Source organism: Erinaceus europaeus, chromosome 10 (genome assembly GCF_950295315.1).
Source record: "Erinaceus europaeus chromosome 10, mEriEur2.1, whole genome shotgun sequence".
Lineage (NCBI taxonomy): Eukaryota > Metazoa > Chordata > Mammalia > Eulipotyphla > Erinaceidae > Erinaceus > Erinaceus europaeus.
Genome location: NC_080171.1, coordinates 91729995 through 91749371, shown reverse-complemented (window position 1 = coordinate 91749371; position 19377 = coordinate 91729995). Strand labels below are relative to the sequence as shown.

The following is a 19377-nucleotide window of genomic DNA, read 5'->3' as shown; positions in this document are numbered from 1 at the left end:
TTGTTTGTTTGCCTGAGCCTGAAATCTGATTTGCAAGTGGATCCTAATTATTGTCTGGGGAGGAGATGTCATGGCTGGCAGAAGGACCAGAAAGCTGGATCAGGGAAGAGAGTAGCTCCCAAATATGGGAAAGGGGTATAAATATTGTTGACTGTAAACCCCATTGATTTGATCTGATCTGGGGCCCATATTCAGCTTAGGAGCCTGTGTGACCTCTGCATCCCTGTAGATCTGAACTCACATTCTGTGGTCATAAGTAGGAATGTTCCAAGCTGCCCCAATATCAGGACCCATCTTCCTCAGGTGTAGCATAGAGTATATTGTCCAGCCTCCCTTTGGAGGATGGAACATTCTCTACCATTGTTAATCCAAGTTGAGGGCAAGGTCTATGGGGGCCCACAAAGGGTTCTATTGTGTTGTTCCTGATCGGAATGACTGGTAACAATGGAGAGAGGGATTTATTCAAAGTCTAGGCCCATCATGTCTATTTGTGAATCTCAGGACTCCCCAACTAGGGCCCTAGCTGATGGGGTGACCTGCTAGTGACTAAAGAGTCATCATTAAAGTATGCCTATCTCTTTCCCTTATTCAGCTTTTGCAGTCCTTTCTTTGATGAGGTTAGCTTTGGAGTGAGTGAAAGAACTGTAATATTAAATAGATGAGGAGGGTATCTAAGTCTAAGTAGACACCACTTCATTATGAACTTTATACTGACTCACTACAGACTATTGTGTATTTTTGCTTTCAGGTATATAGTTTTCCCTAATTTATGGATACATGTGAACATATGCTCTATCTTATGGGACCTGGTCTCTATCTAGGTTTTGGGATTTTGTTAGGAAGTGAAACTCCTGGAATGGAATTATAGAATCCTATGAAAGAAAGGATCTCACCCAAGTAATGAGGGTGAAGGGTTGACATTCCATTCCTAATGTCTCTGGACACAGTCTGAAGTGTGAAGCATGCTGAGGTGGTACTCAGCGTTAGTTCACTCCTTTCAAAAGTGTATATATGTGATGCACACACACACACACATTCTTTTTTTTTTTTTTTTTTTACTTAGGGCATGTGGCAGACTACTTCTGGCATATTTCCCCCCTTTTAGTTTTAGAGACAGAGGGAGAAAGAAGAGAGACTTTACAGACCACTCCACTGTTCATGATGGAGCTTGGTGTTCACCTGTGGTGCCAGAGTCTCAACCCCAGATCCTTACACACAGCGATGTTGCTGTGTGGGGTGGGTCATCTCCTAGGCCCCCACTAAAATTGCTCATAGCTCCTAGGAGTGCTGCAAGTCTATTAAAAATAAAACACTAGGGAGTCGTGTGGTAGTGCAGCGGGTTAAGCACACATGGCCCAAAACGCAAGGACCCGAGTAAGGATCCCGGTTCAAGCCCCTGGCTCCCCACCTGCAGGGGAAGTCGCTTCACAGGCGGTGAAGCAGGTCTGCAGGTATCTATCTTTCTCTCCCCATCTCTGTCTTCTCCTCCTCTCTCCATTTATCTCTGTCCTATCCAACAACGACGACATCAACAACAATAACTACAACAAAACAAGGGCAATAAGAGGGAAAATAAATAATAATAATAATTTTTTTAAGTATATAACACTAATTCCTTCTGATTTGCTTGCTTTAAATTCGTAGAGGTAATCTATAACATGAGAGAAAAACAACTATTATTAAGCAGAAGACCTAGGTTCTAATTCTGTCTACCCTCTGGCTGTGTAACCTAGAAAACATTTGTTTCATACCATTGAAGTTCAGCAATTGGAGATTGATTGAAAATATTAATATTTTATGTATGTGGAGCTGTAATTATTGAAAGGTACTTAACTTCACCATTTTCAGCCCATTTTGGATGGAGCTTGAAAAAATCATGTTAAGTGAAATAAGTCAGAAACAGAAGGATGAATATGGGATGGTCTCACTCACAGGCAGAAGTTGGAAAACAAGTTTAGAAGAGAAAATACTAAGCGGAACCTGGACTGGAGTTGGTGTATTGCACCAAAGTAAAAGACTCTGGTGGGGGCAGGAGAGAATACAGGTCCTGGAAAAGGATGACAGAGGACCTAGTGGAGGTTGTATTGTTATATGGAAAAACTGAGAAATGTTATGCATGTACAAACTGTCAACTGTAAAACATTACTCCCCCAATAAAGGCAAAAAAATTTTTTTCACTGAAAAAAATTAATTTTTAGAACACTGCATGCACACAAATCAAATAATAATTATATTTTCACTAAGCAAACCTTTTACAATGGTTATGAAAGAATACAAATGTTAACATAGTTGAGAAACAGTTTCTTTTCCAACATAGGGTTTTATGCTTTTTCTCTTTTCAAAATTACTTTAAAAATGAAAAAGTATTTACCAAATAATGAAGTAGTTGAATGGGTTTGGTAATATTTTAAAGATTTATTACATTATTTAAAGAGAGGGACCAGGTGTTGGTGCACCTGGTTAAGCACACACATTACAGTATTCAAGGACACAGGTTGAAGCCCCTGGTCCTTAACTGCAGGGTTGGGAAAGCTTCATGAGGAGTGAAGCAGGGCGGCAGGTGTCTCTCTGTCTCTCTCCCTCTCTGTCTTTCCCTCAATTTATCTTTGCCTCTATCCAATAGTAAATAAATAAACATTAAAAAAATATTTAAAGAGAGAGTGAATGAAAGAAAATCAGTATATCTCCCACTGTGGAGCTCCCCAGTGCTGTCCATGGTGCTCCTGTATTGTGCCAGGGCTCAATCCCAAAACATTGTGCAAGGTAGGCACATGCTCCACTAAGTGAACTGTCTACTAGTCCCTAACTTTGTGTTTCTTGCTAGCTTGCCCCCCCCACCTCATCCCCCCCCACACACTCATTTTCTCTTTCTCCTTTGTTTCCTTTTATCTTTATTGAGGAAATGTTCTTTTACAAGACTCAACACAGGGATGTAGTTTGACATATCCCCAAAATAGGTGTCAACACAACTCACCTACCAGTACTAGTTCCAGATGTTTAAAATAAACTTTTAATTTTTAATTTGGTAAGGTAAGCTGTCCAAAAATATTTCTGAACTTGGGCAGTATTTTTAAGTTTAAGAATTTTTGTCTGAATATGGGTTCCCTCTAAACAAGTTTTTGACTACTGCCCTCAAAAACACAAGGAATGTTTAGCATAATAGCCCAATGTTTTCAACAATAAAGCTCTTTTCCCCTTTCAAGCAGGAGCTTTGGTCATTACATAAAGATCTTTTCCATGATTGTAGAAATGTCCTTTTGCAACAAAAAGCTGAAACTGTTTTTTCCCTTATGAAGCCAGCATCTAAACATTAAGAATTGTTAGTAATTTTTTGTTTTGTTTCTTTCCTTATATAAAGTTTTTCCTTGTTAGAAAAGCTTCCTTTGTCTCCCTCTTAATAGTTTTTAATAGTTTGGGAGAGCTTATAATCAACACTTTTCTATTAATTTCACTCATTTTAGCTAGTGTTTTTGTCTCTACCTAATTTGGTTTTTTTTAATAAGAAAAAATTGATACATTTAATTCTTTTTCTTTTCTGCTTCTTACCCTTTCCTTGTCAGAATGCCAACATGTAAATTGTCTGAGGGAGAAGAGAAACCAAAGCTTCTGCGTAACCACAAGTAAATTAAAATCTCCCCTAGCTAGAAAAGTGTCTCAGTTATTTCTTGATTTCTTAGCCACATTTTTATACCCAAATAATTACCCCATAAGTCCTAGCTTCTTTTCTAGTTTTGTTAATGGAATTTTGAAAGTAATTAAATTTTGTCTGTCTTTGCCTACTAGAGAATTCTAATCTTTAAAATTCTCATAAAAATTGTTAACAGAGAGTCAGGCAGTAGTGCAGCGGGCTAAGCGCACGTGGGGCAAAGCTCAAGGACTGGTGTAAGGATCCGGGTTCGAGCCCCCGGCTTCCCACCTGCAGGGGAGTCGCTTCACAGACAGTGAAGCAGGTCTGCAGGTGTCTGTCTTTTGCTCCCCCTCTCTGTCTTCCACTCCCCTCTCCATTTCTCTCTGTCCTATCCAACAACAATGGCATCAGTAATAATGACAACAATAAAACAACAAGGGCAACAAAAGGGAATAAATAAATAAATAAATCTAAAAAATTTTTTTAATTGTTAAAACTAGAAAAGAGACAAAAATCAGCAAGATCTGATGTGCTTGTCTGTTATCTCATTAACTGACTTATTTTCCCCCCTAAATTTCTGTGTCTTGGAATGTATTGTGTTATTAAGAATACTGTCTGGTAATTCTTTATGTGATGAACACGGTGCTAAATACCTATATATGGAATCTTAAATTTTCACAATAATCCTTCAAAGTTTTGTATACTTATTCATTTTACAGACGATCGATCATACACCAGAGTCTAAAAATGAATAAGGAATTTGTCCCAGCTAGTTACTAGAAGAGTAAGAATGAGTCTGTCTCCTCAGATTCTAACTTTCCTATAGACCCTGATACCTCCCTTCCTGTGTCCCATCCTCTCTACCCTTATGAAATTCTCCATTTGCTCAAATTGACAAAATCATCAGAAAAGTATTTGGGTTGGCATTTATATAACACAAACATATACCACATCTTTAGACAATACATGATTGAATATTTCTTTTTTTTTTAAATTTATTTCTTTATTAGGGAATTAATGTTTTACATTCAACAGTAAATACAATAGTTTGGACATGCATAATATTCCCCAGTTTCCCAATTAACAATACAACCCCCACTATGTCATTTATCATCCTTCATGGATCTGTATTCTCCCCACCCACCCACCCCAGAGTCTTTTACTTGGGTGCAATATGCCAATTCCATTTCAGGTTCTACTTGTGTTTTCTTTTCTAATCTTGTTTTTCAACTTCTGCCTGACAGTGAGATCATCCCATATTCATCCTTCTGTTTCTGACTTATTTCACTCAACATGATTTTTTCAAGGTCCATCCAAGATCGGCTGAAAATGGTGAAGTCACCGTTTTTTACAGCTGAGTAGTATTCCATTGTGTATATATACCACAACTTGCTCAGCCACTCATCTGTTGTTGGACACCTGGGTTGCTTCCAGGTTTGGGCTATTACAAATTGTGCTGCCAAGAACATATGTGTACACAGATCTTTTTGGATGGATGTGTTGGGTTCCTTAGGATCTATCCCCAGGAGAGGAATTGCAGGATCATAGGGTAGGTCCATTTCTAGCCTTCTGAGAGTTCTCCAGACTGTTCTCCACAGAGGTTGGACCTATTGACATTCCCACCAGCAGTGTAGGAGGGTTCCTTTGACCCCACACCCTCTCCAGCATTTGCTGCTGTTACCTTTTCTGATGTATGACATTCTCACAGGAGTGAAGTGATATCTCATTGTTGTCTTGATTTGCATTTCTCTGACAATCAGAGACTTGGAGCATTTTTTCATGTGTTTCTCGGCCTTTTGGATCTCTTCTGTGGTGAATATTCTGTCCAAGTCCTTCCCCCATTTTTGGATGGGGTTATTTGTTGTCTTGTTGTTGAGTCTGGCAAGCTCTTTATGTACGTTGGTTATTAAACTCCTGTCTGATGTATGGCATGTAAAGATCTTCTCCCATTCTGTGAGGGGTCTCTTGGTTTGGGTAGTGGTTTCTTTTGCTGTGAAGAAGCTTTTTAATTTGATGTAGTCCCATAGGTTTATACTTGCCTTAGTCTTCTTTGTAATTGTATTCGTTTCATTGAAAATGTCTTTAAAATTTATGCGGAAAAAAGTTCTGCCAATATTTTCCTCTAAGTATTTGATAGTTTGTGGTCTAACATCCAAGTCCTTGATCCACTTGGAATTTACTTTTGTATTTGGTGAAATACAGTGATTCAGTTTCATTCTTCTGCATGTTTCAACCCATTGTTTCCAACACCATTTGTTGAAGAGACTCTGCTTTCCCCATTGAATAGACTGGGCCCCTTTGTCAAAGATTAGATGTCCATAGGTGTGGGGCCTCATTTCTGGGCTCTCAATTCTATTCCATTGGTTAGTGTGTCTATTCATGTTCCAGTACCAAGCAGTTTTGATGACAGTGGCCCTATCATAAAGATTGAGATCTGAGGTGTGATGCCTCCAGTTCTGTTCTTTTTTCTCAAGATTGTTTTGGCAATTCTAGGTCTTTTCTGATTCCAGATAAACATTTGTAGCATTTTTCCTATTCTCCTAAAAAATGTGCTTGGGATCTTGATGGGGATAGCATTAAATTTGTAGATGGCTCTGGGTAATATATTCATTTTGATTATGTTAATTCTTCCAACCCATAAACATGGAATATCTTTCCACTTCTTTGTGTCTTTTTCAATTTCCTTGAGTAGTGACTCATAATTTTCAGTATACAAGTCTTTCACTTCTTTGGTTAGGTTTACTCCTAGATATTTCATTGTTTTTGTTGCTATAGTAAAAGGAACTGATTTCTGGATTTCAATTTCTTCTAGCTTAGTGTTTGCATAGAGGAATGCCACTGACATTTGAATGTTAATTTTGTAGCCTGACACCTCACTGTATTTCCTGATGATTTCCAAAAGCTTCTTGCTGGATTCCTTAGGTTTTTCTGTGTATATTATCATGTCATATGCAAACAGGGAGAGTTTGACTTCTTCTCTTCCAATCTGTATCCCTTTAATTCCTTGCTCCTGCCTGATTGCTATGGCAAGAACTTCCAACACTATGTTGAATAGTAATGGTGATAGTGGGCAGCCCTGTCTAGTACCTGATCTGAGGGGAAATGCTTCCAGTTTTTCACCATTGAGTATGATGTTGGCTGTAGGTTTGCTGTATATAGACTCCACTATCTTCAGGAATTTTCCATCTATTCCCACTTTTTGTAGTGTTTTGATCATAAAGGGATGTTGTATTTTGTCAAAGGCTTTCTCTGCATCTATTGATATGACCATGTGGTTTTTGGTCTTGCTTTTGTTGATGTGGTGGATCACATTGATTGATTTACATACATTAAGCCAACCTTGCATGCCTGGGATAAACCCCACTTGGTCATGATGAACAATCTTTTTGATATACTGCTGTATGCGGTTGGCTAGAATTTTGTTCCATATTTTCGCATCTATGTTCATCAGAGATATTGGTCTGTAGTGTTCTTTTTTGGTTGTGTCCCTGTCTGCTTTTGGTACCAGGTTGATGTTGGCTTCATAGAAGCTGGCAGGGAGTATTCCAGTGTCTTCAATCTTCTGGAAGACTTTTAAAAGTAGAGGTATTAGTTCTTCTTTGAAGGTTCTGTAGAATTCATTTGTAAAACCATCTTGTCCAGGACTTTTATTTTTGGGGAGATTTTTGATAACTGTTTCAATTTCATTAGCTGTGATGGGCCTGTTCATGTTATCCACTTCCTCTTTACTTAGTTTTGGAAGTTGGTAGGTATCTAGGAAATCGTCCATTTCTTCTAGGTTCTCTAGCTTGGTGACATATAGTTGTTCATAGAAGCCTCGCATGATATGTTGAATTTCTGTGGTGTCTGTTGTGATATCTCCTCTTTCATTTACTATCCGATTTATTTGGGTCTTCTCCCTTTTTTGTTTTGTGAGTCTGGCTAAAGGTTTGTCAATTTTGTTTACTCTTTCGAAGAACCAACATTTACTTTCGTTGATATTTTGTATGGTTTTCCTATTCTCAATGTTATTTATTTCTGCCCTAACTTTAGTGATTTCTGTCCTTCTGGTTGCTTTAGGGTTCCTTTGTTGTTCTTCTTCTAGGTCTTTAAGATGTGCAATCAGGCTGTTTATTTGTGCTTTTTCTTGTTTCCTAATGTGTGCTTGTATAGCTATGAACTTCCCTCTTAGGATTGCTTTAGCTGTGTCCCAAATATTTTGATAGCTTGTGTCTTCATTTTCATTGAACTCTCGAAACATTTTGATTTCTTCCTTGATTTCCTCTTTGACCCAGAAGTTGTTAAGAAGTGTACTGTTGAGCTTCCACATTTTGGCACTGTTAATAATCTTTTGTTGATTGTTAAGTGTTAGTTTAATTCCACTGTGGTCTGAGAAGATGCTTGGAATGATTTCAATGCTCTTGAATTGGCTGATGCTGTCTTTGTGGTCTAATATATGGCCTATCCTTGAGAATGACCCATGTGGATTTGAGTAAAATGTGTATTCCAGTTATTCGGGATGACTCACTCTGAAAATGTCCAATAGTTCTAGTTTATCGATCTCTTCATTTAGCTCCCTTATGTCTTTATTGATTTTCTGCCTTGATGATCTGTCAAGTTGAGAGAGTGGGATGTTGAAGTCCCCTACTATGATTGTGTTACTGTTAATATATTGCTGTAGCTCTTTCAGTAGAAGTTTGATGTATTTAGATGGTTTCTCATTGGGTGCATAGACATTAATAATTGTTAAGTCCTCTTGATTGACTGATCCTCTGAGCATTAAGTAGTGTCCATTCCTATCTTTTTTAATCTTATCTATTTTAAAGTCGATCATGTCAGATATGAGAATAGCTGCTCCTGCCCTTTTTTGTGGGCCATTGGCTTGTATGATAGTTTTCCATCCTTTCACTTTAAGTCTGTGTTTGTCTTGTTGAGTTAGGTGGGTTTCCTGTAGACAGCATATTGTTGGGTTGTGTTTTCTTATCCATCTTCCTACTCTGTGTCTTTTAATAGGTGAATTCAGGCCATTGACATTTATTGATATCAAAGATTGAAGGTATTTTAACGGCATTCTTGTAGAGTTTTAGAGTGTTTTGATATATGTCCTATTTGTGGTGGTCTGGTTGTTCATAGGAGACCTTTCAGAAGAAGTTCTTTCAGGGCAGGGTTGGTGATGGTTGATTCCTTCAACTGTTGCTTGTCTGAGAAGGTTTTGATGCCTCCATCTAGTCTGAATGACAGTCTGGCAGGATATAGTATTCTTGGCTGAAAGCCTTTCTCATTGAGCACTCAATAGATATCTTGCCATTCTCTTCTGGCCTGTAGTGTTTGTATGGAGAAGTCTGCTGCTAATCTTATGGGTTTTCCTTTGTAGGTGACTCTTTGTTTTTCTCTTGCAGCCTTCAGGATCCTTTCTTCATCCTTATTCCTTTCCATTCTAAGTATGATATGTCTTGGTGTCTTTAGGTCTGGGTTAATTCTGTTTGGGACCCTCTGGGCTTCTTGAATTTTTATGTCTTTGATGTTGTCTAGACTAGAGAAGTTTTCAGCTACTATGGCCTGGAAAATGCTTTCTTCCTCTCCTTCTCTTTTTTCCTCTGGTATGCCAATAATGCGTATATTGTTTCTTTTTTTTTTTTTAATTTTTTATTTAAGAAAGGATTAGTGAACAAAAGCATAAGGTAGGAGGAGTACAACTCCACACAATTCCCACCACCCAATCCCCATAACCCACCCCCTCCCATGATAGCCTTCCCATTCTCTAGCCCTCTGGGAGCATGGACCCAGGGTCGTTGAGGGTTGCAGAAGGTAGAAGGTCTGGCTTCTGTAATTGCTTTCCCGCTGAACATGGGCGTTGACTGGTCGGTCCATACTCCCAGTCTGCCTCTCTCTTTCCCTAGTAGGGTGGGTCTCTGGGGAAGTTGAGCTCCAGGACACATTGGTGGGGTCTATATTGTTTCTTTTAAAGTCATCCCATAGGACTCTGTTGTTGTTTTCAGCATCTCTTAATCTCTTTTTGAGATCTCTTACTTCTTTTTTAGTTGTCTCTAATTCATCCTCAATCTTGCTAATTCTGTCTTCAGCCTCATAGATTCTATTCTCTCTGCCCTCTACTGTTTTCTGGAGTTCATCTATTTTGTTGCCCTGCTCTGATACTGTTTTAGCTTGTTCAGCTAGTTGCATTCTTAGCTCAGCGATTTCAGCTTTTAGCTCTCTAATAACCATAAGATAATTAGTATTTTCTTCCATATTCTCATTTGTTGTTCCTGCATTTCTGATTACAATTTTTTCAAATTCTTCACTCCTGTTATTATCTCCTTAGCTTATGTTTGGATGTTGAACTCGTTATTTTGTGCTTCACCCTCTGGAGGACTTTTAGCTGGACTCTTGTCCTGGTTCGACTCTCCAATATTTTTTCTTGTTGTTTTAACCATTTTATATATTATGTTATGAGTTCCCTTTATCAGTACTTTTCAAATTATTGATCACTATTGCCTGGATTGACTTGTGTCTAAGTAAGTTAATTAAAGGGTTCACAGTGGTGGAAGTTAACAGTTATTTCAATCCCTGAGTTGGAGCTCAGTGGTTTAAAAGCCTCTTTATTTTTTTCTCTCCTTCCCTGCAGGCTATGGGAGCCTGAGGGCTTTTAAACTATCAATAGGCTTCTTAGCTTAATCACTGACTCCTGACCAAGAGATAAAGCAGGGTGTGGCAGAGATAACCTAGTGGTTATGCAAAGAGACTTTCACAGCCCCTCAGTTATGCCACCGAGGTATAGGTCTTCTGAGTTTCCTGGTTAGATCTCTGTCCCCTGGTGTCCCTTCCTGTCGCTGCTCCAGATTCTGAGGGTAGTAGCAATGGAGACTCAGAGTTGCACTTGGTGAGTCTCTGGGGAGTCCTCTTCTCCCTTCAGCTGTCCCCTTGTTGGTGGAGCAGACTGGAGGTGGTGTCTCTACTGATAAACTGCTGAACTGTTAGCAGTCACTTAATCTCTCCTTAGGCCCCTCTTTCCTCTCTGTCACCAGCCACATGTGTTTGTACTCACCGGTGATTTACTGGGTTCCTGTGGTCATTCTAGTCCTGTCTTGTTTCGGTCCCGGGTGGTCTTCTTTGGTATTCCTAGTTGATCCGGGAGAGGAGACGAGAGGAGAGAAAGCAATCTGCTGCTCATAGCTGCGCCTCCGGAAGTCGAATCCTGATTGAATATTTATTTTGATAGATTAGTAACTTCATTTCAGGAAATATAGTTGATTTAGATTTTAAGAAATAATTTAACTGTCTACACACTATATAGTTTTTCATTTTTATGAGTATGCCATAATAACATGGCAAGAAAAATCTCAAGATCATATATAAGATAACTTGTGAAATGTGTAATAAATGCATTGTGCTCGGTGCAGCTTAGTTCCACAATGCCATGCTTCCTTTTAAAATATTTCTCTACATTCTCCTTTTTGAAATAATGCTCTATATAACATTAGTACTTTAACTAATTTGTGCCTATGAGAAGTGATGCCAAGTGAGCATATTCTATCTTCAATTCTTTTTAGTTCTTTTCTCAGTAGTATAGATTCTTGACATCAGTTCAAAATCCAGTTTTGTGTTTTTATTCTTTAAATGTGAAACTGAGTTTTTGGCTCTTTCATTACAGGCCTATGGGTAATGAGTAGTCAGTAAGCAGACAGACCTCCCCCCCACCTTTTTTTTTTTTAAAAAAAAGAATATGTCGCTGTGGAATGAGGAGATAGCATAATGGCTATGCAAGAAGACTTTCATGCCTGAAGCTACAAGGTCTGAGGCTCAATCCCATGTACCAACATAAGGCAGAGCTGAGTAATGCTCTGCTTAAAAAAAAAAAAAAAATCATCGCATTTATATTATTGACCTTTGGCCCCCAAAGCACTTAACAGTCTGTAACTGAGAAGAGACCATGAAAGGAGGTGTTGTAAAAGTCTTATTCTATAAAGAAGTCACACAGGGGAAGCTTTATATTTACTGAGGGATCTAATTCTTTTCTTATAAATGCAGAACTTGGCTATAGGCCATCAGTGACATGATAGAAAAGCAAACCCTACTCCATTTGATCAGGTTTGTTTGTTTGTTTGTTTGAGAGAGAGAGAGAGAAGAAAGAAAACTACCTCTTTTCCTGTCCCATTTTAAAATCTACTTAGGAAAAGTGAAACATGGTATTTAGACAAGTCAGCTACTATATCAGAACTCCTTGTCACTCATGTTCTATTTTACTTGTTTTTAATTTGCATCAAGGAGCATATTCTCCAGGGAAAAAGATGCCTCTTTAAATTGGTCTTTTGAGTGACCAGAATTATGAAAGGAAAGTTCACTTACAAGCATAACAACTACTTTGGGGATACTAGTTATGCTATGGTTATGAGATTTTAAACTATGAGATATTCCAAAATTATTAAAATTAAAAAACCTTTTTTCTTTTAGGTGATAACTTAGGAGAATACTGTCATTAAATATAAGTTGAGACTACACCCCTGAAATATTATAACACCACAAACCAGTAATAAATTACTAATAATAAAAAAGAAAAATATATCTTCTTTGAAAATATTGAGATATGCTTGGTAATATGAATTTCTGCTGTATTTTGAAAACAAAGCTCATCTTCTACACTGTCATCAGTAAAAATTTCAATTAAACCTTAACAAAGCATCAAAATATTTAGACTGTATCTCCAAGAACCTTAGACTTTGCTAGACTGCATTTTCTCTTCACACAGTAAGAACTCTCAGCTGTTGTTAAACTGGCAGTGAGAAAGGAGTCTAGGATTTAGTCTGAGTAGGCCAGATACAACTCAATGGAGTCAGAACCTAAATAAATGGTGAATTGTGGTACTTGGAATCTACAGAATGAAGTTTGATGCTCAAGTGACTATCAAGTCATTTGGCAGGATTTTCTTTATTTTGGTACAAATTTAGAGTAAAACTTAAAAGTAACATGGTATAATGGGAAAGTTTGGCTTTATGTAAATAAATGTGCCTTCCTAGATGTGAACAATAACTTTAACTTCTGTGAATTCTCTCAGCAGTAAAGTGTAGATTATGATCCCCACCTATTTTGAGGATTGAAGAGTACCACCTCTACTCTCATCATTATCCTTGATTTCAGTTGCCTCTAGTACATTTTCTGTTAAACTGTTAGTAAAAAAAAAAAATTGCATAACCCAATATAGTAGGTAGCTTTTACACAAAAATACTACATGCTGAGGTGACAGTGGTCACACAAAAAGACTTTTATGCTGAGGCACCACAGGTCCTAGGCTCGATCCCCACCACCACCGTAAGCCAGAGTTGAACAGTGCTCTGGTAAAAAACAGAAACAAGAACAAAAATTTAAAAACCAACAACAACAACAACACAAAAATACTCAATTATTTGAAAGGTAACTTCTCAAGATGCAAAGATGCATTGTATATATATTATTTATATAAGCCCATCTTTCCTTTTCCTTTGGACTGGCTTTGAGTTCAGAATTAGATGTATTTTATGTAGAACTATTTTACTGCCTTTTTAAAAATTCCCTTTGACATATCCTAGAATATTGTGGAGTACCACAATGTGTGGGAGAGGGAAGAAAACTTCAGTGCTAGCTGCTCAAAATAGTTTTTTAGGAAGAGAAGGAAAATGTCTCATTTTGTAGTCCAGAGCATGCAGATGAATAACATCTTAAATTTATTTTTAAATCATTCAAGATTTTTATTACATGGCAGTACAGCAGTACAGAATGATATATTTTAGGTACAGCAAAATAGGCAATTATCGGCAGGGGTAACACTAGGCCAAGCCCACGAGTCCGTAAGTTACCAAAGTTCAGCTCCACTTGTTGTCTCCTGGGATAGACAGCATGGTTGGTCCTGGACAGCCCACCAGCCCCTGCGCTTCCAAGAGAAGCAGGGGGCGGGGAGAATGGGGCTATTCTGACTGCATGAAAGTTAAATCACTTGGTTTACATAAGTCCATTCTCACAGTGAGCCTATCAAGTCCTGAAGTCCTATTCACAGGGTTCATCACAAAATGGTCATTCTGTTGATCCTTCACCCTGCCATGTGCTTTTTACTCACACTTAGCGCTCAGCCTATCTCAATTTTACTTTTATTATCCCCCCAATCTTTGGGCATTCCTGTCTTTTATCCCACCACCACCCCAGTCCTCTGTGGTTAAAAGATCAGATATTTCGTATTTGTCTTGTTTTCTACTCCATTCAGTCTTCAAGTTTCATTTTCAGGAAAATTCTCCTAAGTATGTATGTGTGTGTGTGTCTTGTCACCAAAGTTATGGCTGAGGCTAGATGCCTGCACAAGGAATCCTCCATTGCTCCTGATGGTCATTTTCCCCCTTTCCTTCTTTCCTTCTTTCCTTCCGTCCTCCCTCCCTCCCTTCCTTTCTTCCTGCCTCCCTCCCTCCCTTCCTCTGGCCCTCCCTTCCTTCTTTCCTTCCTTCGTTCTTTCCTCCCTTCCTCCCTTTGTCTTTTTATTTTTTTGATAGGGAAGAGAGAAATTGAAAGGGGAGGGGGAAGATAGGGAGAGAAAGAGATACCTGCACCTGCAGCCCTGCTTCACTGCTCACTGCTCATGAAGCGACCCCCACCTCCTGTATGTAGTGATCTGCGGGTTGAACCCAGATCCTTGCACATGGAAATGTATGTGCCCAATCAGGTGCACCACCAATCAGCCTCTCCTAAACTCTTACCTACTGTTGTCACTTGCAGCCACCCACCACTACTAAAACAGATTGTGCCTCATAAGAGAGAGCTTTCAGACACAGTTGCCTCCTCACTTTGAAAAGTCAAGTAATTTGACTCAGTTGGGAGAACGTTAGACTGAAGAAAATTCAAGTAATTTGAATGCCAGACAGAGTAAAGCAGCAGAGTGGCTCCATGACTCTGTGTTTTTGTCTGTCTGTCCCTTGAGTTCACTTATTGAGGTATTTATTGTGTGTGACTAATCTCCACTCAGATCCTTAAAGCATAAAAAATATCCACCCTCATGCCCACAACTGCTGGGATGTTTTTCTGATTCTGGTTTTGCCATTACCCGATTATACCTGTATTTCTCTATCGTATCAGTGGAAGAATATAAGAAATATGGGGTGTAGGCACCTGGAAGTCAGAAGGATTAAATACATACTCATATGCTGACTTATGCCCACTCTTTTTTTTTTCTTTTCACTTTTTTTTTTTAATTCGGGAATTAATGTTTTACATTCAACAGTAAGTACAATAGTTTGTACATGCATAACATTCCTCAGTTTCCCATATAACAATACAACCCCCACTAGGTCCTCTGAATCCTTCCTGGACTTGTATGCTCATCACCCACGCACCCCAGAGTCTTTTACTTTGGTGTGATACACCAATTCCATTTCAGGGTCTACTTGTGTTTTCTTTTCTGATCTTGTTTTTCAACTTCTGCCTGAGAGTGAGATCATCCCATATTCATCCTTCTGTTTCTGACTTATTTCACTCAACATGATTTTTTCAAGGTCCATCCAAGATCGGCTGAAAATGGTGAAGTCACCGTTTTTTACAGCTGAGTAGTATTCCATTGTGTATATATACCACAACTTGCTCAGCCACTCATCTGTTGTTGGACACCTGGGTTGCTTCCAGGCTTGGGCTATTACAAATTGTGCTGCCAAGAACATATGTGTACACAGATCTTTTTGGATGGATGTATTGGGTTCCTTAGGATCTATCCCCAGGAGAGGAATTGCAGGATCATAGGGTAGGTCCATTTCTAGCCTTCTGAGAGTTCTCCAGACTGTTCTCCACAGAGGTTGGACCTATTGACATTCCCACCAGCAGTGTAGGAGGGTTCCTTTGACCCCACACCCTCTCCAGCATTTGCTGCTGTTACCTTTTCTGATGTATGACATTCTCACAGGAGTGAAGTGGTATCTCGTTGTTGTCTTGATTTGCATTTCTCTGACAATCAGAGACTTGGAGCATTTTTTTCATGTGTTTCTCAGCCTTTTGGATCTCTTCTGTGGTGAATATTCTGTCCAAGTCCTTCCCCCATTTTTGGATGGGGTTATTTGTTGTCTTGTTGTTGAGTTTGGCAAGCTCTTTATGTATGTTGGTTATTAAACTCTTGTCTGATGCATGGCATGTAAAGATCTTCTCCCATTCTGTGAGGGGTCTCTTGGTTTGGGTAGTGGTTTCTTTTGCTGTGAAGAAGCTTTTTAATTTGATGTAGTCCCATAGGTTTATACTTGCCTTAGTCTTCTTTGTAATTGTATTCGTTTCATTGAAAATGTCTTTAAAATTTATGCGGAAAAGAGTTCTGCCAATATTTTCTCCTAAGTATCTGATAGTTTGTGGTCTAACATCCAAGTCCTTGATCCACTTGGAATTTGCTTTTGTATTTGGTGAAATACAGTGATTCAGTTTCATTCTTCTGCATGTTTCAACCCATTGTTTCCAACACCATTTGTTGAAGAGACTCTGCTTTCCCCATTGAATAGACTGGGCCCCTTTGTCAAAGATTAGATGTCCATAGGTGTGGGGGCTCACTTCTGGGCTCTCAATTCTATTCCACTGGTCAGTGTGTCTATTCATGTTCCAGTACCAAGCAGTTTTGATGACAGTGGCCCTATCATACAGATTGAGATCTGGGAGTGTGATGCCTCCAGTTCTGTTCTTTTTTCTCAAGATTGTTTTGGCAATTCTAGGTCTTTTCTTGTTCCAGATAAATATTTGTAGCATTTGTTCTATTCTCCTAAAAAATGTGCTTGGGATCTTGATGGGAATAGCATTAAATTTGTAGATGGCTCTTGGTAGTATATTCATTTTGATGATGTTAATTCTACCAACCCATAAACATGGAATATCTTTCCACTTCTTTGTGTCTTTTTCAATTTCCTTGAGTAGTGACTCATAATTTTCAGTATACAAGTCTTTCACTTCTTTGGTTAGGTTTACTCCTAGATATTTCATTGTTTTTGTTGCTATAGTAAAAGGAACTGATTTCTGGATTTCAATTTCTTCTTAGTGTTAGTGTTTGCATAGAGGAATGCCACTGACATTTGAATGTTAATTTTGTAGCCTGACACCTCACTGTATTTCCTGATGATTTCCAAAAGCTTCTTGCTGGATTCCTTAGGTTTTTCTGTGTATACTATCATGTCATCTGCAAACAGGGAGAGTTTGACTTCTTCTCTTCCAATCTGTATCCCTTTAATTCCTTGCTCCTGCCTGATTGCTATGGCAAGAACTTCCAACACTATGTTGAATACATCTTAACTTTTTAAAGTATATTTTAATGAAAAAGATGCATAGAGAAGGAGAGACTAGAGTACTGCTCATCTCTGGCTTATGGTGGTACAGGGGATTGAAGCTGGTACTATGGAGCCTTAGGCATGAAAGTCCTTATTAGAGCTATGTGCTATATATATATTAGATCATTATGCTAGCTCCCCCACCATATCTCCAACTTTTAAATATATCATTAGGTTTGTGTGCAACCAGTATAATACACATGGTTGAGAGTTGCTCTACTTCTATTCTGTAATATCCAACCCAGAGTTTTAATAACTCTCCAATTTAGAACTTCTATTTTTACTGTAGAAGTAGGAATATGGGATTACTGTAGTTGGTATGTGAAAGAGTTGTGTAAGTATTAACGATTTTAGCTTGGGCTCCTGAACTAAAATTAACAATCCCATAGGAGCTCATTATTAGAAACTGTGTCTGTATTAAACTGTATTAAAAAGCAACTGACCCTTGAATTTTCTCCCATCAATATGACTACTGCCAAAGTCTACTCTAACTTAGACATTTAAAGAAGGGTTAGACTATTGGGGAAGAAAAGAAAGAGAAGTAAAGGAAAGAAAAGAAAGGAAAGTTTTCTTTATTTACTCTGAAAGTTTTCTTTAATTACTCTTTCTTTTCCCCTCCCAATACTTTATCTCAGGTCATTAGTATTCCACTAGCGAAATAAGATTGACATATGAAGTCATGTAGAACAAATCGTAATTTCAGATGTGTATGTGAGATGTGGCAGTGGTACTAGTCCTATGTCCCAGTACTCAGTAAACAAAGATGTTCTAAGCACTGGGAATTTGTACTCTTCATAGTTGCTTCATAATTTGTTCTAAACTACCTAGGTGTATAGCATTAGATTGTCATCAGTGATGAGTACTGTGTTAATTGAATTTGTATTGAACATGAAGCTGTTCAACTTACAAACTGAAATGAAAAATGAAAGTCACTGAATACTAGAATCTGGTTGAAACTGTTTCTCCACTGAAATAACCTATGATGGTACATTAATCAACAAAAACTTTTAAACTGATTTACTTTTGCTCATTGTCTTTATTTGCAGTTCTGGGAAATGTCAGTGCAAAGTGGGTGTCACTGGTTCTACATGTGATCGATGCCAAGATGGATATTATGACTTCAGTAAGAGTGGCTGTTTGCCCTGCCAATGCAATAATCGATCTGCCAGTTGTGATGTCCTCACAGGTATACACTTTTCTTACCTTTTTATGTGATTATTTTTCATTCTTTTCATTTTGAAATCTATAGACTGATTCTTCCTGAAGAGTTTGTAAGTATCTTTATCTTCCAAATATGATACAATAAAAGGTAAACCAAACTCCTGTTACAACAACTTGAAAAATATACATAAATTTTGCTTACTATATATGTTGGAAAACTAATTAGCAAGAAGGACTATATGAACTCAAATTTCAGAAAGAGTAACATTCTTAAATAAGTTGATGATCATCACCAATCACTTTCCTTTTTTTTTTAAGATTCTTTTTTAAAAAATACTTATTTATTCCCTTTTGTTGCCCTTGTTTTATTGTTGTAGTAGTTGTTGGATAGGACAGAGAGAAATGGAAAGAAGAGGGGAAGACAAAGAGGGGGAGAGAAAGATAGACACCCGCAGACCTGCTTCACCGCTTGTGAAGTAGGGAGCCAGGGGCTAGAACTGGGATCCTTACGCCAGTCCTTGTGCTTTGCACCATGTAATCACTTTCTTAAGTAGGGACATTTGTTGATTCTAGGAAAGGATAAGGAGCTGGTTTAACCAAAGCAAATTATTTTTTGAAGAAAGGGGTACAAAAGCTTTGGCAGTTGTCAAGGACTTTGCATGATGGAGTAGAAGCTAGAAGAGCCTTTTCCCATAAAGTAGTAGTACAGAAGGTGGAAGGCTGTCCAAAAGATAAAAAGAAATCCTCAGTCTTATGGTGCTGCTGGAATAAAATCTTTTAGAAAAAAAAAAAAAAAAGGACCTGCTATAACATATGACTATTTCTCATACATTGCCAGAATCTGAAAAGTGTGAGGAGTAGAATTTCAGGCTCAAATTAACAATCTGAATCTTCCAGACCTTCATGGCTGAGGAGTCATAGGTCTGCTAGGCTCTCAGTCACAAAATTTAGACAGAGAAATATTAGTGAACCATATTTATGAACTGACTTGGACTAAAATCACAGCCCATTTCAATGTCTGATTGAAGTGGGATGGTCCTCTCACTATTTATGCCCAACAGAAAAGGGTGAGTTATCTGTGTTTCTCTTATATACCAGATATCTAGCATTCAATCAAAACTACTAGACAATGATGAAGTAGGAAGTGTGACCAATAATACAGGGGGGAGTAAAGAATGGAAGGAAACCTAGAAATGATCCAGATGTTAATGTAGAGTGCCTTCATTATAACTAGATTTAAATTAAGTTATTAAAGGAAAAAAGTGAGTCAACATTTCAAGAGAATTAGAATTTGTGAAAATAGCTAAA

General features: G+C 38.2%; 1 protein-coding gene across 1 annotated transcript in view; it reads left to right on the top strand.

The window, feature by feature from the left end:
- Positions 1 to 19377, top strand: part of MEGF9 (multiple EGF like domains 9) — a 130487-nt gene that overhangs the window by 85254 nt on the left and 25856 nt on the right. The window contains exon 3 of the mRNA XM_007528937.3: positions 17955 to 18094. Within this exon, the coding sequence (XP_007528999.2) occupies positions 17955 to 18094 (140 nt within the window). The remainder of the gene's footprint in view (positions 1 to 17954; positions 18095 to 19377) is intronic.